Raw genomic sequence first — 24,178 nt, forward strand, 5'->3', positions numbered from 1 at the left:
TAAAAACACGTATGCCTTAATGCTCACTAAAGTTTAACAAAAATGATGTATTCGTTGTGCGTGGACGGAGTTCCTGGGTCGCTCTCTTCACCTCCAGCACTCAAACGCCCCTCTAACACGAGCTGATGTGATTGGCTGATTAGATATAAATGAAGCGCTGGTTGAATTCGCCCGTTGTGAGACTATTGAACACAAGTTAAAAAACAGAAATGCTTAGCCGTGACATAAACTGCTTATTTTTACACTTATGTTCTAGCGTCTAAACATCACACGGACATGTTACGAAGGAAAAAAAAAATAATGTTGACTGGAGCAGTTTACATTCCCTTATCCGGCGCAGTGACAGTTCTGTTGAGCCGCTGGAGGGCGCCAGAGCCGCGCAGCGCAGTGAACCCTGCCGCGTGTCCCCGGTGTCTCCACACTGCGGCTGAACACCAGGCCCCGGCGCAGAGGAAGAGAGGCGTGCTTCACTTTACAGGGGTTTCTCCTCCCTCATCAGTCAGCCCTCGGCCGTTTAACCCCGCTGGAGCCTGCGGAGAGGAGAGTGAGTGAAGAAACGAGAGATAGAGGAGCCATGGAGAGAAAGAGAGAGCCGGTACGACACCGCACTCCAGCTTTAAAATAAAGAATAGTGCGGAGAACCGGAGCACGACCATCTCGGGGCAGTGAGTGAGTGGGAACCCGCACAGTCCTGCAATCAGAAACACTTTCTGTTCCTCGCCTCCATCTGTGGAGAACCTCAAAATCTGGAATATATGATGAAATTTAAGCCCAACCAGACACGGACGTACGACGGCGAAGGCTTCAAAAAACGGGCCGCATGTCTCTGCTTCAAGAACGACCGCGAAGACGAGGTGTGTTGTGCTCAGCACTTTTTTTTTTCATACTTTAGCCCCATCACACTTCTGTGAGTATATCGCGGCTCGTGACATGGCCTCTAGTCTTCCCACAACTCCCAGAGCTCAAAACAAACTAGGGCAGCTGCCAAACTTTTCTCAAAGAATAAATGCTTGATCTGATAGAAAGCGTCTAAACAAAGGTTTAACAGCTGTCTGTCATTTTTATAGACGCGTGTCAGGCATTGGTCAAGTTGTTTTGGCACAGAAGTCTTACCACTGGAATCCCATTCAACCTTGGGGCAGGAGACTTCACTAGTGAACCTTCAGCCAACAACATGTGCAGGAGAGAACAGAGCCAAGACCCAGATCTTCATACCCTGTAACCCCACATATCACCCATCACCTGCTCTAGAGACAAGTCCATGTATTTACAAAATGGCTTACTTTACGTGGGCTAATTATTTTAAAGATACGCATAAATCACTCACTAAAATATAAGCAAAATCAGTCAGCGCCGTTAAGTGAAGTGATTCATTGAGGACAATAACCTTCTCCAGTTGTATAAAGCTAATAGTGGTGGCTGTAAGCAGGGATTACAGTTTCGAACACGAAATTACAGCCATTCGTTTTACTTTCTTAAAGCGGGAGGGAAACTAAATGAGATTTTAGAGAGTTTTAGACACGAAACAATGCAGAGGTCTGTTTATTTTATTTTGACTACCGCTGTGAACAATTCTGGCATGATTTTTTCACCTCAAACCACAGTGCATGACTTGCATCTTAATTATTTAATCATACAGAGATGTAGAAAGCCAGTGTAATTCCCCTTTATATACCAAAATGACCATGCGTTTACATCAATACAAGGCTGTCAGATAGAGACAATAGGCTTGTTTAGGTGAGCTGAAAGTGCAGATTTCTTTTGGTTCGGCTTTCATTTCACTTAGCAAACTGTATTCACTGGGCTGAGCTGCTTTTTAAATTTGAGTACTGATGTGGCCTGTGTTCCTGTTGCAATATCTGTGTATTTTAGATCAAAAGGTATGTAAAGGTCATGTAAAAATACAAGAATAGTGTGAAACCTAATTTGCTGTGCTGTAAGATGCTGGAATCTATGCTGAAGTTCATAGGGAAGTGTTTGCTTGATGGTTTGATTTTCTCAAATATCAGTTGGTTTTGTTACCTGTTTTTACTTCTTATTAAGTCATTATTTTATTTAATGAACAATACACTGCCTTGAGAAAGAGCAGGTAGTGTCGTTGTCACACAGGGCCCTGGAGTTGTGGGTTCGAGCCCCACTCTGGGTGACTGTCTGTGAGGAGTTTGGCGTGTTCTCCCTGTGTCTGTGTGGGTTTTTACTGGGTGCTCCTTTTTCCACCTACGATCCAAAAACACACGTCAGTAGGTGGATTGGTGACTCAAGTGTCTGTAAGTGTTTGTGCGTGTGCGAGTTTGCTAGCTTTTGTCAAATTGGGAGCAGTGCGATGGCACAACTGGTCACTGTCTGTGAGGAGTTTGATGTGTTCTCCCTGTGTCTGCATGGGTTTTTTCCAGGTGCTCTGGTTTTCTCTCACTTTCCAAAAACACATGATAGTAACTGGATTAGCAATACAAAAGTGTCCATAGGTGTAAGTGTATGAAGCCCTGTACAGGGTGGGTTCCTGCCTTGCGCCCAGTGTTTCTGGGTAGGTTTCAGACCCACCATAATTGGATACAAGTAGGTGTTTTTTTGTGTTTTGGTTCAGTTAATGTCTTTAGTCTCCTCCTGACTATGTAGGGCCCTAGACCTGGCTTTCACCAGCTTCAGTTTTTGGCTCCAAAGACTGTCTTTATAACTGGTTGGTTCATCTGTCTTGAGGGTAAGGATCACGTTCAGATTGGGATTATCTCTATAAAAATATATGTGTAAGTGCACATAGGGCACATTTAAATCTGATTTGTTCTGTTTGAGAATCTTGTAGTGAAATGTATAAATGCATCCATCTCCAAATTCAGCTACAAATCTCTGCCTAGTACGATATGTCACGATACATGTGATCACTGCCAGGAGGCCAATCTAAGGAAACAGATTTTTGAAAGAAAAACAAAACAAAACAATAATAATAAATAAATAATAATTGAGACAATAAAACAACAAAAAAGACAAAATATACTGAAGCAAAAAAAGTCATTACATCTTACACTAATTGTATAAATATTTGGACTTTCACTAATTTGATAATATACTTTTGCTGACAGTTCTCTCTGCATGTTTCTTACTTTGTGTGCTGTTTTGACACAAGCTCCTTGCAGGGGTGGGTTTATTTTGGGGGGGTTTGTCCCCATTGGCTAGTAAGTATTTGAGTGACAGCTCTAGGACTGAACCTGAATATTCAATTATTCACGGATATTTGTTCATTGGGCAGGTGTTTGGTCTTTAATTTTGAGATTAACATATCGTCACTTCCTAATTAAAAACATGTGTCTCAGAAACTAGTAACTTTACAGGAAAATGAAAATTCATCCTTAATAGCCTACATTTAGCAAAAAATAAAATATAAAATATTGTTGCTGTCCAATGAAAAACATGTATCTCCATTTTTGTCAAATTATATTTTACTACATCATTTGAAGGATCATGATGAATGGACCTATAGAATTGCTCCAGTATTACTTGGTATTAAATCTTCCTGGCTTCCATTGAAAGTTAATGAAGGTGAAATGTAAAATGTTGTAATGTTCAGGGGTTCCAAATAGAAAATTTAACAACTCAGTGTAGCAGTCCATAGGGCAACTTTATTTTTGCTTTATATGTGCTGCCAATCGTAATGTGTTGAGTCCTAAATATAGTATTAGTGACAGTCCTGCGCCACCAACCTTTTTTTTTTCTCTGCCGTCAGCACGTGTATTTCATCTCATCAGTAACAAAGTACAACATGATAATACAATTGTGTCCTGAGAGTACACTCACATGAATTTCCAGTCAGTTTGCTTAAAGGGTGCATACATTATAATTTCGAAAATCACACTCGTTGTGCTATAACACATTTTTGATAGGCTACATATACTTGACATGTCTAGATTATTTTAGAATATTTTTTTCAAACCCGTTAACAGTAAGAAGTGTCCAAAGTAAATATAAGTATATTGCTTTTGTAAAGTCAAAAAAAATTCTGAGAGTAATGTCAGAATATTTAGAGAAACACTGTTTGGATTGCGCCCAGTGATTCTGGGTAGCCCCCGGACCCACTGCAACCCTGAACTAGATAAGTGGTTACAGACATTGAATGAAAGTTTAGATTATGAGATTTATATAAATTAAACCGCCAGAGTGTGCAGCATATACTGTTAGAAAAACTGTTACTATGGTGGTACATATTAATGTCACTCAAGGGTACATTTCTGTGCCTTCATTTAGGAAATTAGCATAATTGTACCATATTATACATAAACTGTAAATTTTAATATTGCGTTGATTTCACACAGCCCATTTAATCTCCAGGATGTATGTTGTACTATTTTACACAGTTCCAATATGAAAGATCTTAAATATTATCCTTTCTTTCTGGAGAACAGAGTGTAATATACCTTTAGGTAACAAAACTGGACTCTCAAACTGCTGTTGTAGTTTTAAAGGTACATTTGCAATGTTTGTGCCTTTGAGCAACAATAATGTAGGAGTAGAAAGAGGAATCAAGTGAAGTTAACAGAATGATCTATTATACGCTTCCATTCACATCACATGAAATCTGTCAGTGCAGCTACTGACTGTGGTGCATATGCCTTTAATTTACTGTACGTGTCCATAAGCCATAATGCGATGGAGCTTCATTTGCTGCACAGACACTGGGTGATGTAGTTGCACTCCCTCTGGATTGATCAATTTCATGATAATTCTAATTGTATCCTGTGAAACATGACCTCTTTTGAATAACCACAGCAGATTCAGCATTCAAATATGAATAACACTCTGGTCCTGCTGCCTGTTCCTAAAGCCTGTAAGAGAGTATAATTTCAATCATACACAATATTCTACTATTTTTATATCAAAATTTCAGACTTTAATCTCCAAATATTCAAACTTTTATTCTCTGTAAAATTCAGACCTTTTTTTCTGACTTTAGTCTCAGAATAATTCTGACATTATTCTCAGAATATTTGGACTATATATTCTGAATCATTTAAACTTTTTTTTCTTCAGTGTTGAGGCCCTATAACTCTGTCAGACTTTACTTAATCATAGACACAGGAGTGTCATTTTAATGAACATTTATCAGGCTGTTGGCTGGCAGATCAAAATTATGCTGCACTGTACACAGTAAATATATTATGCCCATTGTTTTTGACTGAACGGTATTGCAGATTTATTTTTTTTAGGGAAATACACTTTTAAAGGATACTGCAGTCAGGGCCCAAAAATTCATTGTCTTTGTCCTCCTGTTATTTTCAAAACATTAAAATGTTATCTACAGTTGTGAATGAGAACTCCACTTCAGCCTTATTCAGGCAAGTAATGTCAGTTTTTGTATGCAGATGGAGAATATTGACACGTGATTTTTGAGCTAATTGTGAGAACGAGTCCAAGTTGTTCTATTGATTTGTGTGTTTTCCCCACTATTTATCTAACTAAACAGCCCTCCCTTACCCTTAAAAAAAATATAGCACAACACTCATGACCGAATAATGGTCCTTTTCAGTCAGCCATTCAGCTGTTTTTTGTAATAATACATTCTTTTATCATAAATAGTGAGCAATAAATAATACAACTCATATATTTGAAGCCTGTCTGTAAAATAGTAAATATAACTGTCTAGTGTTGATGAGAAAGCCATCAGTGAGAAGAGTTAGTGGCCTAAGCAAGTGACAGATTTACAGTAAGGTATTTTTAAACTTAGAAAACTATTCTTGCTAAGTAAAGATTTCTTTATCATTTAAATGTTTACATCTTTTACAGTTGTCTTTACTAAATACTTCCACAAGACAGTTTTGTTAAGCTATTCATTGGGAAAGTTCATTTCTTCATGGGGAAAATAAATTTAAATTCTGAATTTAGGTGCAAGAAATGTGTTTTCTCCTTAGTTTAGAAACATGAAATTAATACCCATATAGGCATAAGTAATCATCCCACAGACAAAATAGCTGAAAAGGCGTTTGAGGATTTGGCTGTTATATGTGAGGACTTCACAGCTGTGTGTTCTGTTATGTTGTCTGACTCACACAAGGTCAGTTCCACTTTTATGTTTTATGCTTATGTTTAAAATTCAGACAAAATGCAAAAAAGAAAAAAAAGATCACAGATGAAGTTATGAAAGCATGCAGTTGTTCAGTTTTAATGGTAAACCTTCTAAGGTGTCCCATTGCCGACATGAAAATCCATGATGGAAGACTCAAGGGGGCTTCTGGTGGTATGGGAGCCTTGGTGCCTGAATACTCAGCATAGCAAAAGGGCACAATCCTCCAGGTCCCTGCGTGTGATTGGGGCAGAGGTGGGGGCAGTGGAGAAACAAGTTACACTATGTGCTAAAGCACCAAGTGACATATCAGCAGCAATTTATAGAAGTGTAATGAAGCCACTGGCTGTCCCCTGACAGATTCTCGTTTCCACCTTGTGTGTCAGTCATCTCTCATCATCTGCTGTCTTCTGATTATTTCTTTTTTGTTTGTCTTTTTTTTTCCCTTCTCATCTTCTTCTTGTCCCTTCACAATTTTCTTGACTTTTTCTTTCACTTTGTGGGCTCTTTTTCCATTTTCATCTCATATTGTATCTTCTGTTGTTTTGCCTTCTGATCTTATCTGATCTCAGTGTCATTGTCTCTTCTCCTTACACCAGTAGGAGGAAAACACTGAATCCCACTTTTTCTCAGACAAATGGTCCTTTTATTTGTTCATTCATTCTTTGTCTGTAACCGTTCAGGTTTGTGGTGGGTCCAGAGCCTACCTGGAATCACTGGGCACAAGGCGGGATCAAACATTGAAGGGGCCGCTGGTCCATTCAGAATAGGTTTAATATGTTACTCAGTCCATTTCTTGTGTGTTTTTTTTTAAATAATGTTGCATTCATGTTATTTAGCAAAGCAGAAATTATTAATATTAACCCGATATGCAACCATACGTTTTCTCTTATGATGCTTTTGCATTGCATGGTATCACAGTAAACGCAAATGTAACATTAAGCGTTGTTTACACATTGTGTATTCACATGTTGTTGTTGTATTTTTGGAACTGAGCACAACCCACATGACTTCAAGCAGATCAGTAATGATCTGCCTGAACTCATGTGGGTTGTGTTCATTTCCAAAATACAACAACAACATGAACACACAATGTGTGTGTATATATATATATATATATATATATATATATATATATATATATATATATATATATATATATATATATATATATATATATATATATATATATATATATATATGGATTTTATAATCCAGTGCCCTGCAAGGTTTACACATTATGGTTCCTACTCGGCTCTCTTGGACTCACAAGTACACAGATGCTTAAAATATATCAAATTTGTACCAAATTTTCCTCTTGGAAAAGAAGGAAAAATTGGAGTAGAATATTGTATGTTTCATGAATTGGGAAATGCTATTACATGGTTTATCAGAACCCTGTTTGAAGACAGATGTAGCTAGATTTTTATAAGGCAAACAAAGTCACAAATATCCAGTGTGACAAATTTAAGGCAAGTCAACAATATCAGACGAACACCTTTTATAGTTCGCTTGTTTGTTCACTTTAGGTTAGTAGTTGATTATTATGAGCCGTATTGTTACAGGGTTACACCATAACATTGACAATTGCCTGAGAATCGTTTGCTAAGTAGAATATGCCTCAAGATGCCTCCCACAATGTTGGCAGGACTTTGTAATAATTTGATGAATTCATTCATTGTCTGTAACCACTTATTCAGTTCAGGATGGGTCCATAGCCTAACTGGAATCACTGGGTGCAAGTTGGCAACACACTCTGGAGTGGGTGCCAGTCCTTTGCAGGGTGACACACACTCACACATTCACTTACACACACTCACCTGTGGACACTTTTGACTAGCCAATCCATCTACCACAATGTGTTTTTGGACCATGGGAGGAAACCGGAGAACCCAGAGAGTGGGGCTTGAACCCACAACATTAGGTGTACAGTCTGTAGTTTTACAGTCTTGTTTGACAGTAATTAAAGGTGAACTGGATGTTTTAAACACAGGTAAATAAAAGAAAGCAGAAAACACATTTACAAATGCGACAATAATCTTAGACTTTAACTAGTGCAACAACATGTTTAAATGTTTGTTTATTTGAACTCGAGCTGTATCTAATATTTTTGGTGCTAAAATGATCATCAGTTAATGTCTGGTTAAGTTTGGCCATGTTTTCTGCACAATCCTCCATAGCTGCATACACTAAATGATTAATATCACAATGCATATTATTCATTCATTACAAATTAGATTACAATTTTTAATAACCTTACAGATCTGTGATGTTAGAGTTGATATTTTTTAAACTATATGCAACTATATTGAAAAATGTTGATTGACAACACGAGCATACCTGACCAAGCTGTGACCAGGGGAAAGCTTCAATTAAATTCTCTTGTTTACTATTGGCTCAGCGTGTACGTGCTCAACACCACAGTGCAGTTAAGCTTTCTGTACTCATGCAGAAATACAACTGCTGATCCTGTGCTTTTGTAAACCTTGTGCGCGTAGTTTGACACTAGGCTGGGACACACTGGTCTAGACAAGGCAGCCGTGCGTGCCAGTTTTCTTTGTAAAAGCACTTGTTGAAATTATAGCATCTATACAGCCTAATGCCATCCTGATTATCATACTCCCAAAACCAGAGAGATGTTGAGAGCAGTATGTATTTTTGTAATATATATATTGCTATTGTCATAAAGAATACATTTATATATTTATCTTACATTATTTAAAAAATGAATATCTTTTATACAATGTCCAAATTATACAAAAAATATATAAAAAACTAGATATAAATGGGTAGTAAGTAGTCCATTTTTAATAATTTTTAAATAATGTTTGTGAGTGCCATTGCGGAGATGCAGATATTGCAGACAGTGAATAAACCTGAAATATAGGCCTAAATCTATCCTCCACAATGAGAAACATGAAAAATTTGTGGACCATACATAATAAATATTTTGAAACACAGCATATAGGAACATTCATTTGAATTGACTACAGTTTTTGAAGTTTTCAAGTCATGTCTGTGAATTGGAGCCCAAAAAAAAGTGCCTGAGGGTGTTATATTGCTGGAATATTTACTGTAAAGTGCCCTTCCCAAAGGAATTAAGGAATTCTGTGGGTGATGCAACTTGTTGTGGCTACAACCTAGTTTTTTCAGTTAACTTTACTGGAAATTACAGCTTTACTTAATTTCTCTTCAGTGCTGTAGGTTCTTTTAGTGTCATCAGTGCTGTTTCAGAGAGAATGTCGCACTGTGATACTTTTCCCTTGAACATTTCTACCCCTGACTTCATACCATAAACACCTTCTCCTTTTGAACCTTTGAGTTGTAACTTTATAACTTGCTAATGGTTGGGGCAGTTCACAAAACGGTGTCTGGTAGCTCAGTCATATGTTGACTTACAATCAGATGTACAGAGTGTTTGTTGATAATGTATTGTTAATGATGGCATGAGGTAAACTAATAATTTATCGTAGCTCCCTGTGGAAACATAAAAGCCAAAGTGTTAATCGAAATGCATTAGGCCAGAGCTGTGACACATTTGGCTTCGAGATCCATGAACTGGGTCAGTGTTACAGGAGATATGCCATTGGCAGTTCAACAAAACTGTTTCTTTTAAAACTGGCCAGGTTTATTTTTCCTAGCACTGGCCCTCATTTTGTATCTAGTACATTTCTATTATGTACATATACTCTTTTATAAACATTAATATTTCATATAATGTCAGTCATTGCTACAGATAAACATTGTTAATTTACATACTGTAGTTTTTTCTGCATAACAGTTTTCCACTCAAATTAGTCTCTACTCACTCTGTAATAAAATCTACACTTATAAGTCTTTGGTTGTTTAGATTCAGCTTGACTTAAAGTGGAAAACATCCAAAAATAGCTAACGTCACTAACAATTGCCTAAGGCCCCATACACACACATCTGTTTATTTTTAAATATTCTGAAAATGCTGTTGTCTACACTCTCATGTGGGCAAAAGAAAATTCATATTTCACGAATCGTGCCGGTCTCTGGTTAAAACACAAATGACTCACTCCCTAAATAGTGAAGTACATATTTATCTACAATATTCATGTAGCTAGCACTAGATTTCATATTCTGAAATACTCTGGCCTCCTACTGGGCTGGAATGAGAATGAGAATAAAGCAGTCACTAAAACATTTATTCTGTTTATTAGGCTTTATTCTTACATTGAAATATATGTTCACATGGAACAACTAGTAATTTCTACTGCCAAAACTTGACAAGTCAGCATTGCTACTAAAAAACACAAGTGGCTGATATACTTCTGCGTAGCAAGAGCTTAGTTATTGCATAATCATTTGCTCAATTATTTGAGCCGATCAGGATTATTAGGTCGGCCAGTCTGGATATATTAGGCTTGTTCCTTTTAGTAGTTGCATACAATGAATAGCTCATTTTATGCTGAATAAAGATGGAATTACCGAACATTCTGCTTTGTTGAATAAGCAAGTGTTGCAGCTTTTAAATCCCCCGTTCAGACCCAGGTAAATCCGAAGTTTACACATTTTTCCAGTCTCACATGACTAATTCAAATAATTAACTGCTTTACAACCTCTCTGTGTGCTGTTTCAGGTTTGTAGAATATGGGAAACATACTGCAGGACATACTATTATTGCCTCCACCCCTCTTGTAGTAGGCCTCCAGTTTGGATTGCTTCAAACTCCTACATGTACATAATTGCATTCTAATGAGGCATTATAACCACGAACACTGATCATTCAACTGATCAACTGATAAATCCATTGATTAAAACTGTGATTAACATTGATTATATAATTCCTTAGGTGCCTGTTAAATGATATATTTGGCAGCAAGTAAACAGTCAGTTCTTGAAGTTGATGTGATGGAAGCAGAAAATTAGACTAGCTTAAGGAACTGAGCAACTTTTGTCAAGGGCCAAATTGTAATGAATACTTGGTCAAAGCATCTTAGAAATAACATGTTTTATGGAGTGTTCCTGTTATGCTGTGTTTTGTACCTATTAAAATTGGCCTAAGAATAGACACTGAGGGAAACAGTGGGCTCCCAGGGCTCAGTGATGTTGCATAGGGGATCAAAGGCTTTGCAGGCTGGTCATATCTAACAAAAGTAACTGTAGCACAAATTTAAGTTAATGCTAGCTGTCACAAATTGCTGGGCATCTGGACCATAGCGACAGTACAGTCAGACTGCCTAAGTTGACCCCTGTTTACCACCAGAAGTGTTTTTATTGAACACATAATCAACAGAAGAGTACCTTGGAGCAATGGAAGTAGGTGGCCAGACGCCACTAGGGCCACTAAATCTATTGAGACTTATAGCCAAATTAAGACTGTGTTGCTAATTTTTATTATGTTTTTTTAATCAGACAGACACACACAGCTATAATGACAGGTAATAAAGAAATGACCAGCGATGTAAAGAAGTGTACTTGGCTAACATCATGCGATGGAAAATTACAGTGGAAATTTCTGAAAAAAATCTGCGTTCATGTAATTAGTTTCAAGTTCAGTCTCAATCTCTCAGTCAATTGAGCATTGACCTGACAAAGTGCATATATCTGAGTAAATGTAAATAGTTACTCATATCTCTGAAATCCTGGAGTGTCTGATATGGCATGTAACCAAAATTACTTTTGCACTGGTCCTGGCCAACGCGTTATCCTTATTGTTGATCTTCAGCTAGGCTGAAAAAACTGCTACCATTTACCAATTGAGTGGGGTACAGGTGATAACAAACTTTTTAACCATTTCAGCTCAACACAGTAGCTGTCCAGCTAGGCTTAAGGCAGATTTATGCTTCTGCACTGACTGACAAAGCAGAGCCTATGCCTTAAACTATGTATGAGCCATATGCTGTTGCAAGCATTTATTTTTTTTTTATTGATGTGTTTGTTGCTTTGCACTTACATTACCAAATCACTAGGGCTGAATATCAAACATCTTTCTCTACGCTATGTAGTACAAAATGTAGTGTTATTGTATAATTAGTTGTATATGTCATTGTCTTATTTGGAGACTATTTGGAGGCTTTGGAGACATTCATTTTTCCCTTATTCCACCTTTTTAATTCATTTTATCATGTCCAAACCAAGGTCTTAGGAAATCACACCAAGAATTTGCTGCTGGAATTGCTAGTTTCAACGTGAACCATGTTTATCCGAATGCAGACCAGTCACAGTTGTTGTAGTCTGTGTTAATGCAACGTAAATAAATTTCTAGAGAAGAGTGATTCAGGTTACACTAGTGTTTGCATCTATGTGGGACCTAATGAGTGTAGGTTTGACTCAGAAACATAAATTAACATTTAGATAAGTGAGCCAGCAGGTTAAACGGCACAGCATAGATCATATTCCAGCCACTGCTGGACGATATGTCCAAACAATATATTTAATAATTTCGGTGGATACGATAAGATTCTGAAATTGATATGAACATTATAAAAGCCACAGAAAACTGTCAAGAACTGTACAAAGCATGACATCACCATCAAACATAAACCTCTTGGCTTTTTTGATATTAATATATTTTAATTAACTTTACGGTGGAGTTTGGTGTGTTTTTCCCATGTCCATGTGGGTTTCCTCCAGGCTAGTCAAGTGTCCCTGGGTGTGAGTGAACGTGTGAGTGTGTGTCAACCTCTGAAGGATGGGCACCCCTCCAGAGTCTATTCCAGCCTTGCACCCAGTTGGGCATCACTTAGTGACAAATGCTGTAAATAACGAATATCGAAACATTGAAAATGTGTTTATAAGTCTTATAATTGTTATTGAAACATTTTATAATGAGACATGTATTGAGTCTGAATTTTTGTCCAGCCCTAGTTCCAGCTAACCAAGGCTCAAATCACACACAGTTAAAAATAATGTGGGGATGAATTATTGAAATTCCACCCTCATTTTGAAATATTTTTTAATACAGCATTATAGTGTTTTACTCTTATACTGCCCAACATACTGCCCAATAAAAAGTTACCTTCTTAGATAGTTTAGCATAACATCCTTTACCTCAGTAGTGTGTTTGTGTGTGTGTGTAGATTGAGCATTCTGAGCAGTGTAGATTGTAAAGCGTCCTTGGGTATCTAGAAAGGCGCTATATAAGTGTAACGATAGTAGAGTAGCTATAGGTCCTAATTTCATCTTGACACGAGAGATTTTAGCTCCTCATTAGATCTGGAGTTGATGTGATCAGCCTCATGTGGAGAGATGAGATGAGAATAGAATAGATAGACATCATATTTAAATGCTTTAGGGACATCAGTGCATCTGTTTGAGGAGAGAGAAATATAAGAGGGTGTCCCAAGGTCACAGTGATGTTTGAAATTAGAGAATCGTGCCTTCAGTTGACTCACATTGATTAAAGAGCAGTGTGTGTTTTTCAGCTGTGCATACGTGTTCCCCATTTTTCTCACTTAGGATAAAATAGGTGGAAGCTAAACCTCTGGGTGAGTGCATGTAAAAATACATATTACATGATGACACTGTGTGTCAAATACAAATTAACCAGTGATACCATGTTCAAATGAACAGTGGTAAGAACAAAAGCTAAAAGCAAGTTTAAAGATGGCCGGGGAATGGGGTTATGTCACTTTAATCAGGACGCCACGACAAGGATTATTTTAGGGTTTTAACGTAGTTAACAGGAAATATAATGACAATTGAATTATATGTTCAGAGGTTTATAAAAATACTATATAATTAACTACTTATAGGGGACTTCTATGATTGTGGAGAAACACAATTCTCTCTGGGTTGTTTATGTTCAGGATCTCTGCATCTTTTAAGGTGGAATGGTATATTTGAGAAGAAAAACAAAAAGTGGTCGAAGTTGAACTTTTCTGTAAGTTTTTATTCACAGTTTGAATTACCACAGAAACACATTTGTAACTCAAGCTGTTTAGTTTTGTAGCACTTTCTGTAATGCAGTCAGTCATCTCCTGAATTTGGAGACATTTCCAACTTAAGTAATCTGAAACAGAAAAAACAATATTACCCATCTATGGAGAAGGAATAGAGCAATATGCTTATTTCGGTTTGTGCTTCTGAATGTTTGGAGTTCTCTCCATAGGTAGGACACAGAGAGAAAGCCTAGCATACTGGACAGAGACAGTAAAATACATTAGAATGGTTTCCAGCACACAAACAGACTGAAGAGCTAGCAAATGGTGAGAAAACATCTCCTGAATTTTATAGTTATTTTACTACATTCTTGAATATCGCCTTTTAACGGTAACTCTTTTGTGCACACAAATGTTTGATTGTGTAAACAAGGTTTGTATAATCTCAGTGGAAAAGCAGGTACACACAAACCTAAAGTCAGCACACTCAATGCTAAGTGTGTATATATATATATATATATATATATATATATATATAGCTAGTATATGGCTCCCCAGCTTTGTCACATATTTCTCCTGGTGAAGTTGGGGAACATGTCAGCCACGGATGATCCGGCCACAAGTAGGTGGCTAACCTGAGTCCTTCAATGTGTTAAGCTGGCCTCACTGTCATAATTCTGCCAATTGCATTCTGAATGGCTACATCCACAATTCCATATATCGTTTTGTACTGTCTCTGGTACTAATCCGACATGAATCATGGACCCCTTCTTCTACTTGTCATGCCAAAATCGCAGACTTGTTATTGGTCCTTTTGGGAGTCAGTCAATATTTTTTTTTTGCCGCAGTAGTTCTAGGCCACGTTAAGTGGCGACAGGCACCAGACTATTGTCAACAAGTAATTGGTCAGATGTGGAAGATGCCATTTAGTTTAGGAAATTTGATATTTTTGAATTTCTGTAATGTCTACCTTGCTTTTTAGGCATCACATTAATTAAATGTTTCTTTACTGTCTCTCTAGCTCTGTTTTTTTCTCTCCTTGTCTGAAGAGTTTTAGAGACTCCCTACTCATAGCCCTGATAACTATAGATATGATGAGAAATCTCACTAATTAACAGGTAATGACATTATCCTGACTCACAGGCACATAATAACACAAACAACCATTCTATGAGATTTTCTCAAACAAATATATTAATTTATACAACTGTAATAATTAATTGAAAGAAAAAAACTTGACCTCCTCTAGATTAAGACATTAACCGTCCTAGGCCTACTCAATTATATACACCTGTATTATTTTTTTACACTGGTATTATTTAGCTAAAAATAAATTTCACAGACGTTAGTTTTGATGCTGAAATCAAAAACGAAATGGGCAATGCCCACAGAGTGTAAACATAATATAAAATTTTAACATCTAATTTTATCAATGTAATTTGGGCAACAGTGTGTTCTCCTCATATTTGTGTGGATTTGAACCCAGTACTACAGTGGAATCCTACAATCCAAAAACACATGTTGGTATTTGGATTGGCTGTGCAATATTTTTCACAGGCATGAGTGCGAGTGTGTCTTCCTTATTTTGTGATGCCTCACGAAACATTGCCACCCTGTCAAGTGTATTTTCCTGCCATTTACCCAGTGATTTCAGACAGGCTCTGTGCCAACTGCAACCCTGATCAGGATGAAGCAATTACAGAAGACGGCAGAAAGAATGAATGAATATATCACAATTGCGTGTACATGAGTATGTTATCTGAAATTAAAGTCTGTCATCATTGTTACACATTTGCATACATATTAAGGTTCTGACTACAGCTGGGGTATGTGTGAGACATGCCATCAGTTTTCATGATGGATTTGGCTGCTTGCTGACCAAGATTTTCTTCTTTGTATGTGGTGTGATGCTTGTGGGCAGGTGTTGCTTGTGAGTAGCAGTCGGCACCCAGATCAGTGGATTGTTCCAGGAGGGGGCATGGAGCCGGAGGAGGAGCCATGTGGAGCTGCTGTAAGGGAAGTCTATGAGGAGGTGAGTTCAAACCCAGTGATAAAGCTCTTTTGCTTCAGTTTGGCGAAGAAAGGTGTAAAAGTTGTTTAACACAAACAGTTGTTAAACACATACATACACAACATAACACAGAAATAATTTTTCATTGTTCTAAATCCATTTCAGCATGACCAATTAATCTAATTAGTTTCATATTTTTGTGCCATTTCTTTTGATTTATTGATGCATGACATTTACAATAGTGCTAAGGCACTTGTCTCAAGCAAAGTACTGTTCATGTTCCACTTCAGATTTGTGTGATCATATTCCCAGGAATAAAAAACTGTACTCATTCCATGTCGCACACTTGTTGGCAACTTGGTACTCTTAGCTTTCTTAAGGGTGCTATATGTAAGAGAATACTCCAGCACTGACCACAACCATCAAAACTACTCTGAGCTGCGTTTATTGGATGCCTTTCGTTCAAAGCTGCATTCCTGTGAACTTTTGCCTACACTTTCAGATCTGTTATAGAATCTTTAGGAATGAGAATCATGCTCATTGGATATTGCCAGAGTGCTCTGGGTTCACCAACCACCAGTAATCATTATCAGTGACCAATAGTTAAGACCTTAACTTACGACTTCAACTCTACACTCATCATGTCTCGGAACGTTGCAGTGCTAATGGTTTAGTGGTTGATTAACAAGGGTATAGTTTAGTTGGGATGGTGTTGGACCAGGGTTGGCTAAGACTGCCCCAGGGGGTCAGCTGTTGACAACTGTGAGACATGGCAGTGACATTTGGAGGCAGTTTCCAGTTACCCTTGGCCTCCTCAATTTGGAAAAAGACGTGTCACTGAATGAGAGTGAAGGACTCTCTCCTAATGTCGGGAAGCTCATGATTGCTTTAATTTGAGTGCTGTATCTTTTATATGCTCAGGAAAAGTGCCAAGTTTTCTGTGTGGAGAATTTGTCGCTGATATTTGATGCATTTAATTGCTGCTGAAGGCCCCCCCCTCTTGCTTCATTAATCTACGGAGGTCTTGTTACACATGAGTAATGACTTTCAAAGTAAGGCTAGACATGGGACATATTTGGCTATATAAAGAAATGAGAAGTCTGTCTTGCTGTGAAAGCTACAAATGTCATACTTAATAGGACAGTGCAATTAATGTCAGACAAGATGACAGGAGACTGTACATCTCTTTTAATTGTAATTCATTTAGCCATGAGACCATACAGTAGTTCTTAATGGGGCAGTAATTTGAAGGTTAAGATTTATGTGCAATTGTGTGTAGAGCTGTATCACAGCAGACCAAATAAATAAAAATCATTATTAAATATTCCACAATATTCACAAAAATATAACAAGTATAACTGGAGCCTCCGTGATTGCCTCAGCTTTTGTAAGCAAAGATGGGTTGTGGTTCACCACAATTGCAGAAACTACTGTTGAATGTGCATGACCTTTAAGCCCCCAGATAACATTGCATAAAAAAATACATCAAGCTACTACTGTAAATATAGCCACACTGGCTTGGTTGTATTTCAGAATTTCATTGCTACTTAACAGTCTGTCACTAAATCAAGAAATACATCCAGAAACACTGTGATGCACAGAGAAATTTAGCATTCAAGGAGAATGTCAAGTTCGCTATGCCAAAAATTAAATGGACTATCATTGAAAAATACCAAACCAAAATCTCCCATGGTACCCAAGGGCACCAGTGTTCACAGCATGGATGAATTACGTGTGTCTGAAAGTACCTTATATTTTACAGGTGTTTTGGGTATTTAAGAGAGATTTATGCTGCCATTAAGGTGAAAGTCCTTTCCTATTATTTTAGCAAGAAAATGTTAGGCACTATTCCATACAGGCTACAACAGTGTGACTTTGTAGACACAGACTGTGTGCGCCTGATTGGCCTGCCTGCAATCCAGAACTATAGCACTTAATTTAGCAGAGAATCAGACAATGGTGACTGTGGAATATTGGGTAGCTGAAGTCTTGTATTAAGTGGGCAAGAATGGGCAAAAAATGTCACTTGCAAAACTTTTAGTATCATCAATTCACAAACAATAGAATGTACTTATCAGGAAAGGTGATATAACAAAGGTGTAGGATGTTGCAGGTATCAAATATAAAGTTTTCATTTGTTTAAAGCATAGTGTGTTGGAAACCTTTTCTCTGAAAATTTGTCAGTTAAATAAAGGTTGAACAGAATTATTTGACTGCAAAATAGCCTAAATTTCCACATAAGGGGTTTGCTAAAATGCAAAAACATGAAAGCAACATGTTTAATTTCTACTCAATCTGGGTTTCCAGGTGATGAGGTAATGTTGATCTGTATCAATGACCTGGTCACACAAGCAGTTTGGTGTCAAAAGCACACGTGGTCACATGGATTTTTTTTTTGTAAATTACTTTTTATAGTTGTTTTGCTTCTAGAAACATCGCACTAATTAAAAGCCTCACCCTAAAAGTGTGTTATTTATTAAAAAATATTTTATACTTTCTTAGTAGGTTACCCTGTTCTCCTAATTACTCGATTACCAGTGTAATTGATAGTGACAGTCCCATTAAACTCCATATTTGGCTTTCGGCCTAGTAATGTCTGTCCGAAATTCGAGGATCTGTTTGTCTCATAATGCTTGGAGAGCTGTAATCTAACCTGTTAGAAACTCTGAGAAATCCACGAGCAGTCTATAATCCTGCCTGCCAATCACTGCATTTAGACAGGCACGGCAAGTCTCAAGAATTCCAAGCACTACACACTTGAAGCTTTGGCAGATTTGGGATGTCTCAGGGTTCTTGTGAACAGTAGCAACCTTCTTAAATATCCTACAGCTGAAGAAATATTCTTATTTGTGAGGTATAATTTCATTCTGATATACTGCATCTTTCATCTCTATGGCCTGATTGTGGAAAGATCTGTATTATGTAAGGACAGAGAAGGACAAGAACTGGGGTGGGGGCTTCTGTGAATTTTGGTCTTCTTCCAGTAGTTGGTTTTGTGGTGATCATTTGTGACAGAATACTATTAGTGTTCATAGAGCCTAACCAGCTAGAGGTCTGGTGAGGTTGCCTGCTTTGTCTGGCTCAAATTTATTGAACTGTATAAAGGACACTGACTGGGAACTGAAGTCCGTGCTTAGTTTCAGTAAATAAACATTTGTACAGTCACAGCAGTTTACGTAAGAAATGACACCATGGAGCATCAGTTTTGATAATGAGTTGTCCAGTGAATCTGTCAGCTAAGCCACAGACTGATTGGCAGTGCAGGACTGGACCTCTACAGACAAGGTAACCAGAGACTTGTCAGCTTATTTCACGGTATTCAGGGGCTGACATGCTACGCTTATGTAAGCATGCTGGAATCCTGTCTCTGTGTTATGGAAATATACAGCTCCAGGCTTCTCAAATCATCGGCTGCCTGTGTCAGGAGGCTGGCTCTGCTCCAGCAGGTCTGTGTGCCCTTCCCATTTATAAGCCATGGTGAACAGACACTTCTGCTGAACCTCTTACTTGTTATGTCAGAGCCAGTCCATGTAACTCTTTTTATGGTACACGTAGCACAACTCAGGCCTGAAGGTCAGGTTCCTTCCTATGGGGCCATGTGTTTCACCCAGATACGTTTTGTAAATCAAACATGAATGTGAATGGGGGCCATTAGTTTTATGTTGAGATGTATGCATTTTTATATTGTTGCTGTCCTAAGACAAACGTTTTTTGTTGTTGTTTTTTTTGTTTGTTTGTTTGCTACATCATTTGAACACAGCTGTTGTCCTTCACACTGAAAATTTCATGATGACTGGACCATTAGAAATGCTCCATAAATTGCTTGGTATTAAATGGTTTTACATTGGCTTCCATTGAAAGGTATTTTCCTTCTCCTATAAAGTATACTCTTTTATTACATATGCATGTTTTTCTTTGGACAAAAACAATATAATCCTATTTTTATATTTATTTTAATGCTAAATATATTTATGCAAACCCATTGCATTGTAGGGAGTGAAGCGTGCAGATGTTTCTTCCTCTTACTGAGGATGTATCATACTTATATTTTTTCCCTGTTTTTTTTTTATAAAACAGGCTGGTGTAAGGGGCACTCTTGGCCGGCTACTAGGGGTTTTTGAGGTAAGATGCCAAACTGATTGGAAAAAGTCAGATGCTATTTTAGACACTGCTAACATGCAACATTACACAAAAAAAATCACAAAGCCTTGAGAGACTGATATATTCCATCCTATATTATATCTATCCACATGAGTAATTCTGTAAGATGAATTGTAAGATGTAAGATGAAATTCTTCACACTTATGACTGTCTTCCATTCTTGCAGCAGAACCAAGACAGCAAACATCGAACATATGTGTATGTGCTTACTGTCACAGAAACACTGGAGGACTGGGAGGACTCTGTGAACATTGGTAAGTTAGCAGTAGTCATTAAACTACTGTCCCTACAGTAAGGTTAGGAATAAGCTCATAGCTGTGATAGCCGGGTGCCCTCATGCCTTTGTCCATAAAGTGGGAGCTGTCTACAGGAACAGCCCTGATTTTCACCTCAGCATGAATGGTGGCTGAACTACGGTCAGCTGAATAGGTGATCACGTAATTATCCTTGAGGTTGATATGAGAAGAATTTAATATTTTCTCAATGCAAAGAAAGGTCAGTCCTTTGTAATATTAAAGTAATGTATGTATTTGATATTTCATTAAGTGCAAACAGCATGTAAAAATCTTCAAACAGCAAGTCAGATCTCTCCAGAACCATGAACCCCAAAGCTTTTGAAGTACTATAGTCAGTTGTATGCTGAAGTGAGCCTGACTTTAGATCCTTCCTCTTACATGTAACAATAGCTGATATCCTGCTAGCATTCAGGAAATGGGGCCCTGATCTTTTCATTTCCCATCTGGATTTTTCATGGGCCATGTAGTAATTCCAAAGAAATATCACATGACAATGGCACCTAAAGTTATGAATGCAATCATAAAAAAAGCATTCCACCTTGTGCACTAGAAATTTTGATTCATCACATCTTTGCCACCAATATCAACTGCATTTTCATGCAGTGCAAATCTTGTGCCATTTAAACTACTTCTACTTTTAATTTATATCATTATTTCTAACTTCTAAGTTTTTATTTCATTTTTTATAAAATAATGTGAAAATGGACCTTTCATTGAAAGTAAAACAGCCACCTGCACCACCAAGTGATTGTTTGGCAAATATAAAGTTTTGCTGGTTTGGGGACTGGAGCGTAATGTGTGGGATGAACCAGCAAAAAGTACCTTCTGGTCAGGCAACAGTCAGACACCTGTATGCTTAGGGATATTTTACACCATTGTTGAAATCCCTTTGTGATCATGTGCTTTGGGCCAGGCAATCAATACTGTTTTACATTTTTGCTATTAGTGTGACGCACTAAATATAGTGGTTTGCCTACAGACTGTGTAATTCAAAACTTGAACTATTTGTAGATGGTGTGGAAAGAGAAAACCTGGTAATCCTTCACTTGCTGCTGCTGTAAAAATAGCCTAGAGTTTGTTTGCCGGGAGGCGTGCCACAGTTGTTTTCCAGTCAGCGTCATTGCACTCCACTTTCCTCACTCCCCCTCTCACTGGCCTCCCCCACTCTCAATCTCTCTCTCTCTCTCTCTCTCTCTCTCTCTCTCTCTCTCTCTCCCTCTCTCCTCTCTCTCTCTCTCTCTCTCTCCTCTCTCTCTCCTCTCTCTCTCTGCCTGGACTTATGGCTGCCAAATAGGGCACCATAACCTCAGTACACTCAGGGAGGCTATCTTTGCATGCAGAGGAAAGAAAAGTCAGTGTGTGTGACACATGCATATTATTTAACAAATATGCAGAGCAGTGTGCTGATATTTGACAGTGGCACAGTTCTTAAGAGGTTTTGCTGAAACTAAGAAGAGACTGTGAGGTTAATATGGCAGCTTAATATGTGTTTACATTTACCCTGGTTAAACCATATTAGGCTCAAAGCCCTCTGTATATATTTTTCCAGTGTGAGGGAACATAAGTAATGGAACCAGTGCTGCCAAGCAGTTTCTTGTCTAACAGTTTTTTATATACATAGTTTATATCATGGTCAGGGAAGCTAATGGAGGATCTAAAGTTTTACATTACATGCAAGGTGGAGAGGGATGTGCAGGACACATGGTCAGTAATGGTTAATAGACAAAACAGGCATCATAAATCCTGCTTCCTATTGCCCACTCCTCATAACTGGTGTTGTAAGGAAAGTACTTGGCAAGATTCTCTAAAACACAATTTTACATCATTTCAATGTAAACGATGCCAACACCTTAAAAATAGATATATTTATAAAAACATAAATTGTGGAACATTCTTTTACCGAACATGTACTTTGGGTTCCTAATAACATCTAAGTGATTACAACATCCATATTTAGCTAATTTCAATGATACTACAAGTGTGTGACACGTTATCATGCTATTTATAAATGAACACAGTGACTTGTGTGGTAACAGCTATAATGGATTCATAACTCAGTTAAAAAAGAATGAGCAGTAACGCTGTCATCAACATCTGACACACTGGCTTGAGCTGAGATACAAAATAACATTTCTCTGTTTTCAATGCTTTTGTTAGGTCGCAAGAGAAAGTGGTTTAAGATCGATGAGGCTATCCGGGTGCTGCAGTGCCACAAACCAGTCCACGCTGAGTACCTCCGCAGACTCTCTCCCCGCTGTGGCCCCACTAATGGCAACAGTCAGGAGCCCACCACTCTGGACGATAACGCCCCCCTCCACCAAAGCACCTCACAGGACTGCAGTCTTCCCCACTTACACAGATAGAACTGCCAACAGGGGGCAGCTGTGTTCCACAAAATGGAAATTCTCCTTGGACTAGAAAAGACTATTTTTGCATGTGTCATTTCCATGTTTACTATTTCATATGTTTTTAAACTGCTGAGAAACCAAAGGCTCGAGGAGAACCTGCCTTTGACTCTTGGGTCAAGCTTGTAGTGTCTGTAGATTTTTTTGCAAACCCTTTGCTACAGCCAAACAAGGTTATGTTGGAATGACTTAGACAGTGAAGGCTGTTTTTCAACTGGTGGACATTTTTGAGTGTGATTATGTGGTTACTCCCTTTGATATTATTACAAAGAGGAGGAGGAGACCTGATAAACAACTGCTGGTTTGGTGTTATTTATTCATGGTTTTGTGTGATGGTTTAAAGATTGTTGGGAAAAGGAATCTAAATCTTCTTTAGATGGTTACAGGTTCATGAAGCTGTTCCAAGTTTTTGATGTAAAAATTCACAACCAAATGCAAAAAAAAAAAAAAAATAATTAAATTATATTTTCTTAAACGTCAAAATATATCGACCTGAAATGGAGTTGGGTGCCTTTTGACAATACTAAATACTTTTAATAATCCTTAGGTTGATTGGGATGTGCTTTTGATTGCTTTAGAGGACTTTGATGTAAGTTTATGCCTATACTATAGGTCTAACATGCTGTGAACATTCAGGTTGTGTTCACATGTTGCTAAATGTGAACTCAACTTATTAAACAGTGTAAACTCAGTATACTCCTTATTCTCTGTGCACTTAAACTTCAAATAAGCTCATTCTCATATGATATTTCATCAACATATTTTGAAACTTGTTAATGTAAACAAGCCTTGTTTCAACATTTGGTGCTATTTAGCTAAAATCCCAGAAGATTTGTTTGAGACCTTGCTTATTTGTTATAAGGTGGTGAAGCCTACAAGTGTTTAAACTTTTGAAATATGATACTTTAAAACAGCAAGCAAAAGAACAATTCCTTTGTGCACTTCTAAATGCTCATTATTTATTTTCTATTCCATTGCTATATTTGGCTTGCTGTAGTTCTCTCTCTCTCACACACACATTCATTTATGACACATCTCCAGTATAAACTGTAAAACTAATATTGTATGTTTGAAGCATACAAACATGATATCGTATTGGTTTGCAATGCATTAAACCTGGCTTAAATTATGTTTTAGGTCCGGGCTTAAGTTATTTAGCTTTAATAAATGGTACATAATAAATATAAAAAAGTAAAGTACATAAAAACATGCTATAATAAATGGTACATATGTTGTGTACCATTCCTCCCTAATTTATAGGAAACCGTCTGCACACAGAATTTTATCTGAATGATAGAAGGCTGTTTGCAGACAGTTTCCTATAGATTAAGAAGGTATGGTATAATGTTTGTTTTTGGTATTGTTTTCTCAAAACTGCTGTATAAAGAAATTAATATATAAACACT

At 37.6% G+C, this 24,178-nt stretch overlaps 1 protein-coding gene across 4 annotated transcripts; it reads left to right on the plus strand.

Moving 5' to 3' along the window:
- The first annotated feature begins 352 nt into the window (after nucleotides 1–352).
- Nucleotides 353–24,166, plus strand: nudt4a (nudix (nucleoside diphosphate linked moiety X)-type motif 4a). 4 transcript variants are annotated; one of them, XM_066685094.1, is made up of 6 exons: nucleotides 356–854; nucleotides 1,068–1,218; nucleotides 15,821–15,931; nucleotides 19,988–20,032; nucleotides 20,238–20,325; nucleotides 22,525–24,166. In XM_066685094.1, exons 3-6 carry the CDS (start codon nucleotides 15,878–15,880, stop codon nucleotides 22,728–22,730), a joined length of 393 nt encoding a protein of 130 aa, XP_066541191.1. In that variant the 5' UTR covers nucleotides 356–854; nucleotides 1,068–1,218; nucleotides 15,821–15,877; the 3' UTR covers nucleotides 22,731–24,166. The 4 variants fall into 4 exon arrangements, with proteins under 4 accessions (XP_066541190.1, XP_066541189.1, XP_066541191.1 ...); XM_066685093.1 differs by lacking the exon at nucleotides 1,068–1,218 and having other exon boundaries at nucleotides 353–854; nucleotides 20,241–20,325; XM_066685092.1 differs by lacking the exon at nucleotides 1,068–1,218 and having other exon boundaries at nucleotides 355–854; nucleotides 22,525–24,165.
- The last annotated feature ends 12 nt before the right edge of the window (nucleotides 24,167–24,178 follow it).

Source organism: Hoplias malabaricus, chromosome 11 (assembly GCF_029633855.1).
Source record: "Hoplias malabaricus isolate fHopMal1 chromosome 11, fHopMal1.hap1, whole genome shotgun sequence".
In the NCBI taxonomy this organism is placed as follows: domain Eukaryota; kingdom Metazoa; phylum Chordata; class Actinopteri; order Characiformes; family Erythrinidae; genus Hoplias; species Hoplias malabaricus.

Coding starts and splice junctions, on each gene's coding strand:
- nudt4a (XM_066685092.1), top strand. CDS start 756: ATGATGAAATTTAAGCCCAACCAGACACGGACGTACGACGGCGAAGGC. Junction 20,033..20,237: donor GGCTACTAGGGGTTTTTGAG/GTAAGATGCCAA, acceptor CCATTCTTGCAG/CAGAACCAAGACAGCAAACA. Junction 20,326..22,524: donor GGAGGACTCTGTGAACATTG/GTAAGTTAGCAG, acceptor TGCTTTTGTTAG/GTCGCAAGAGAAAGTGGTTT.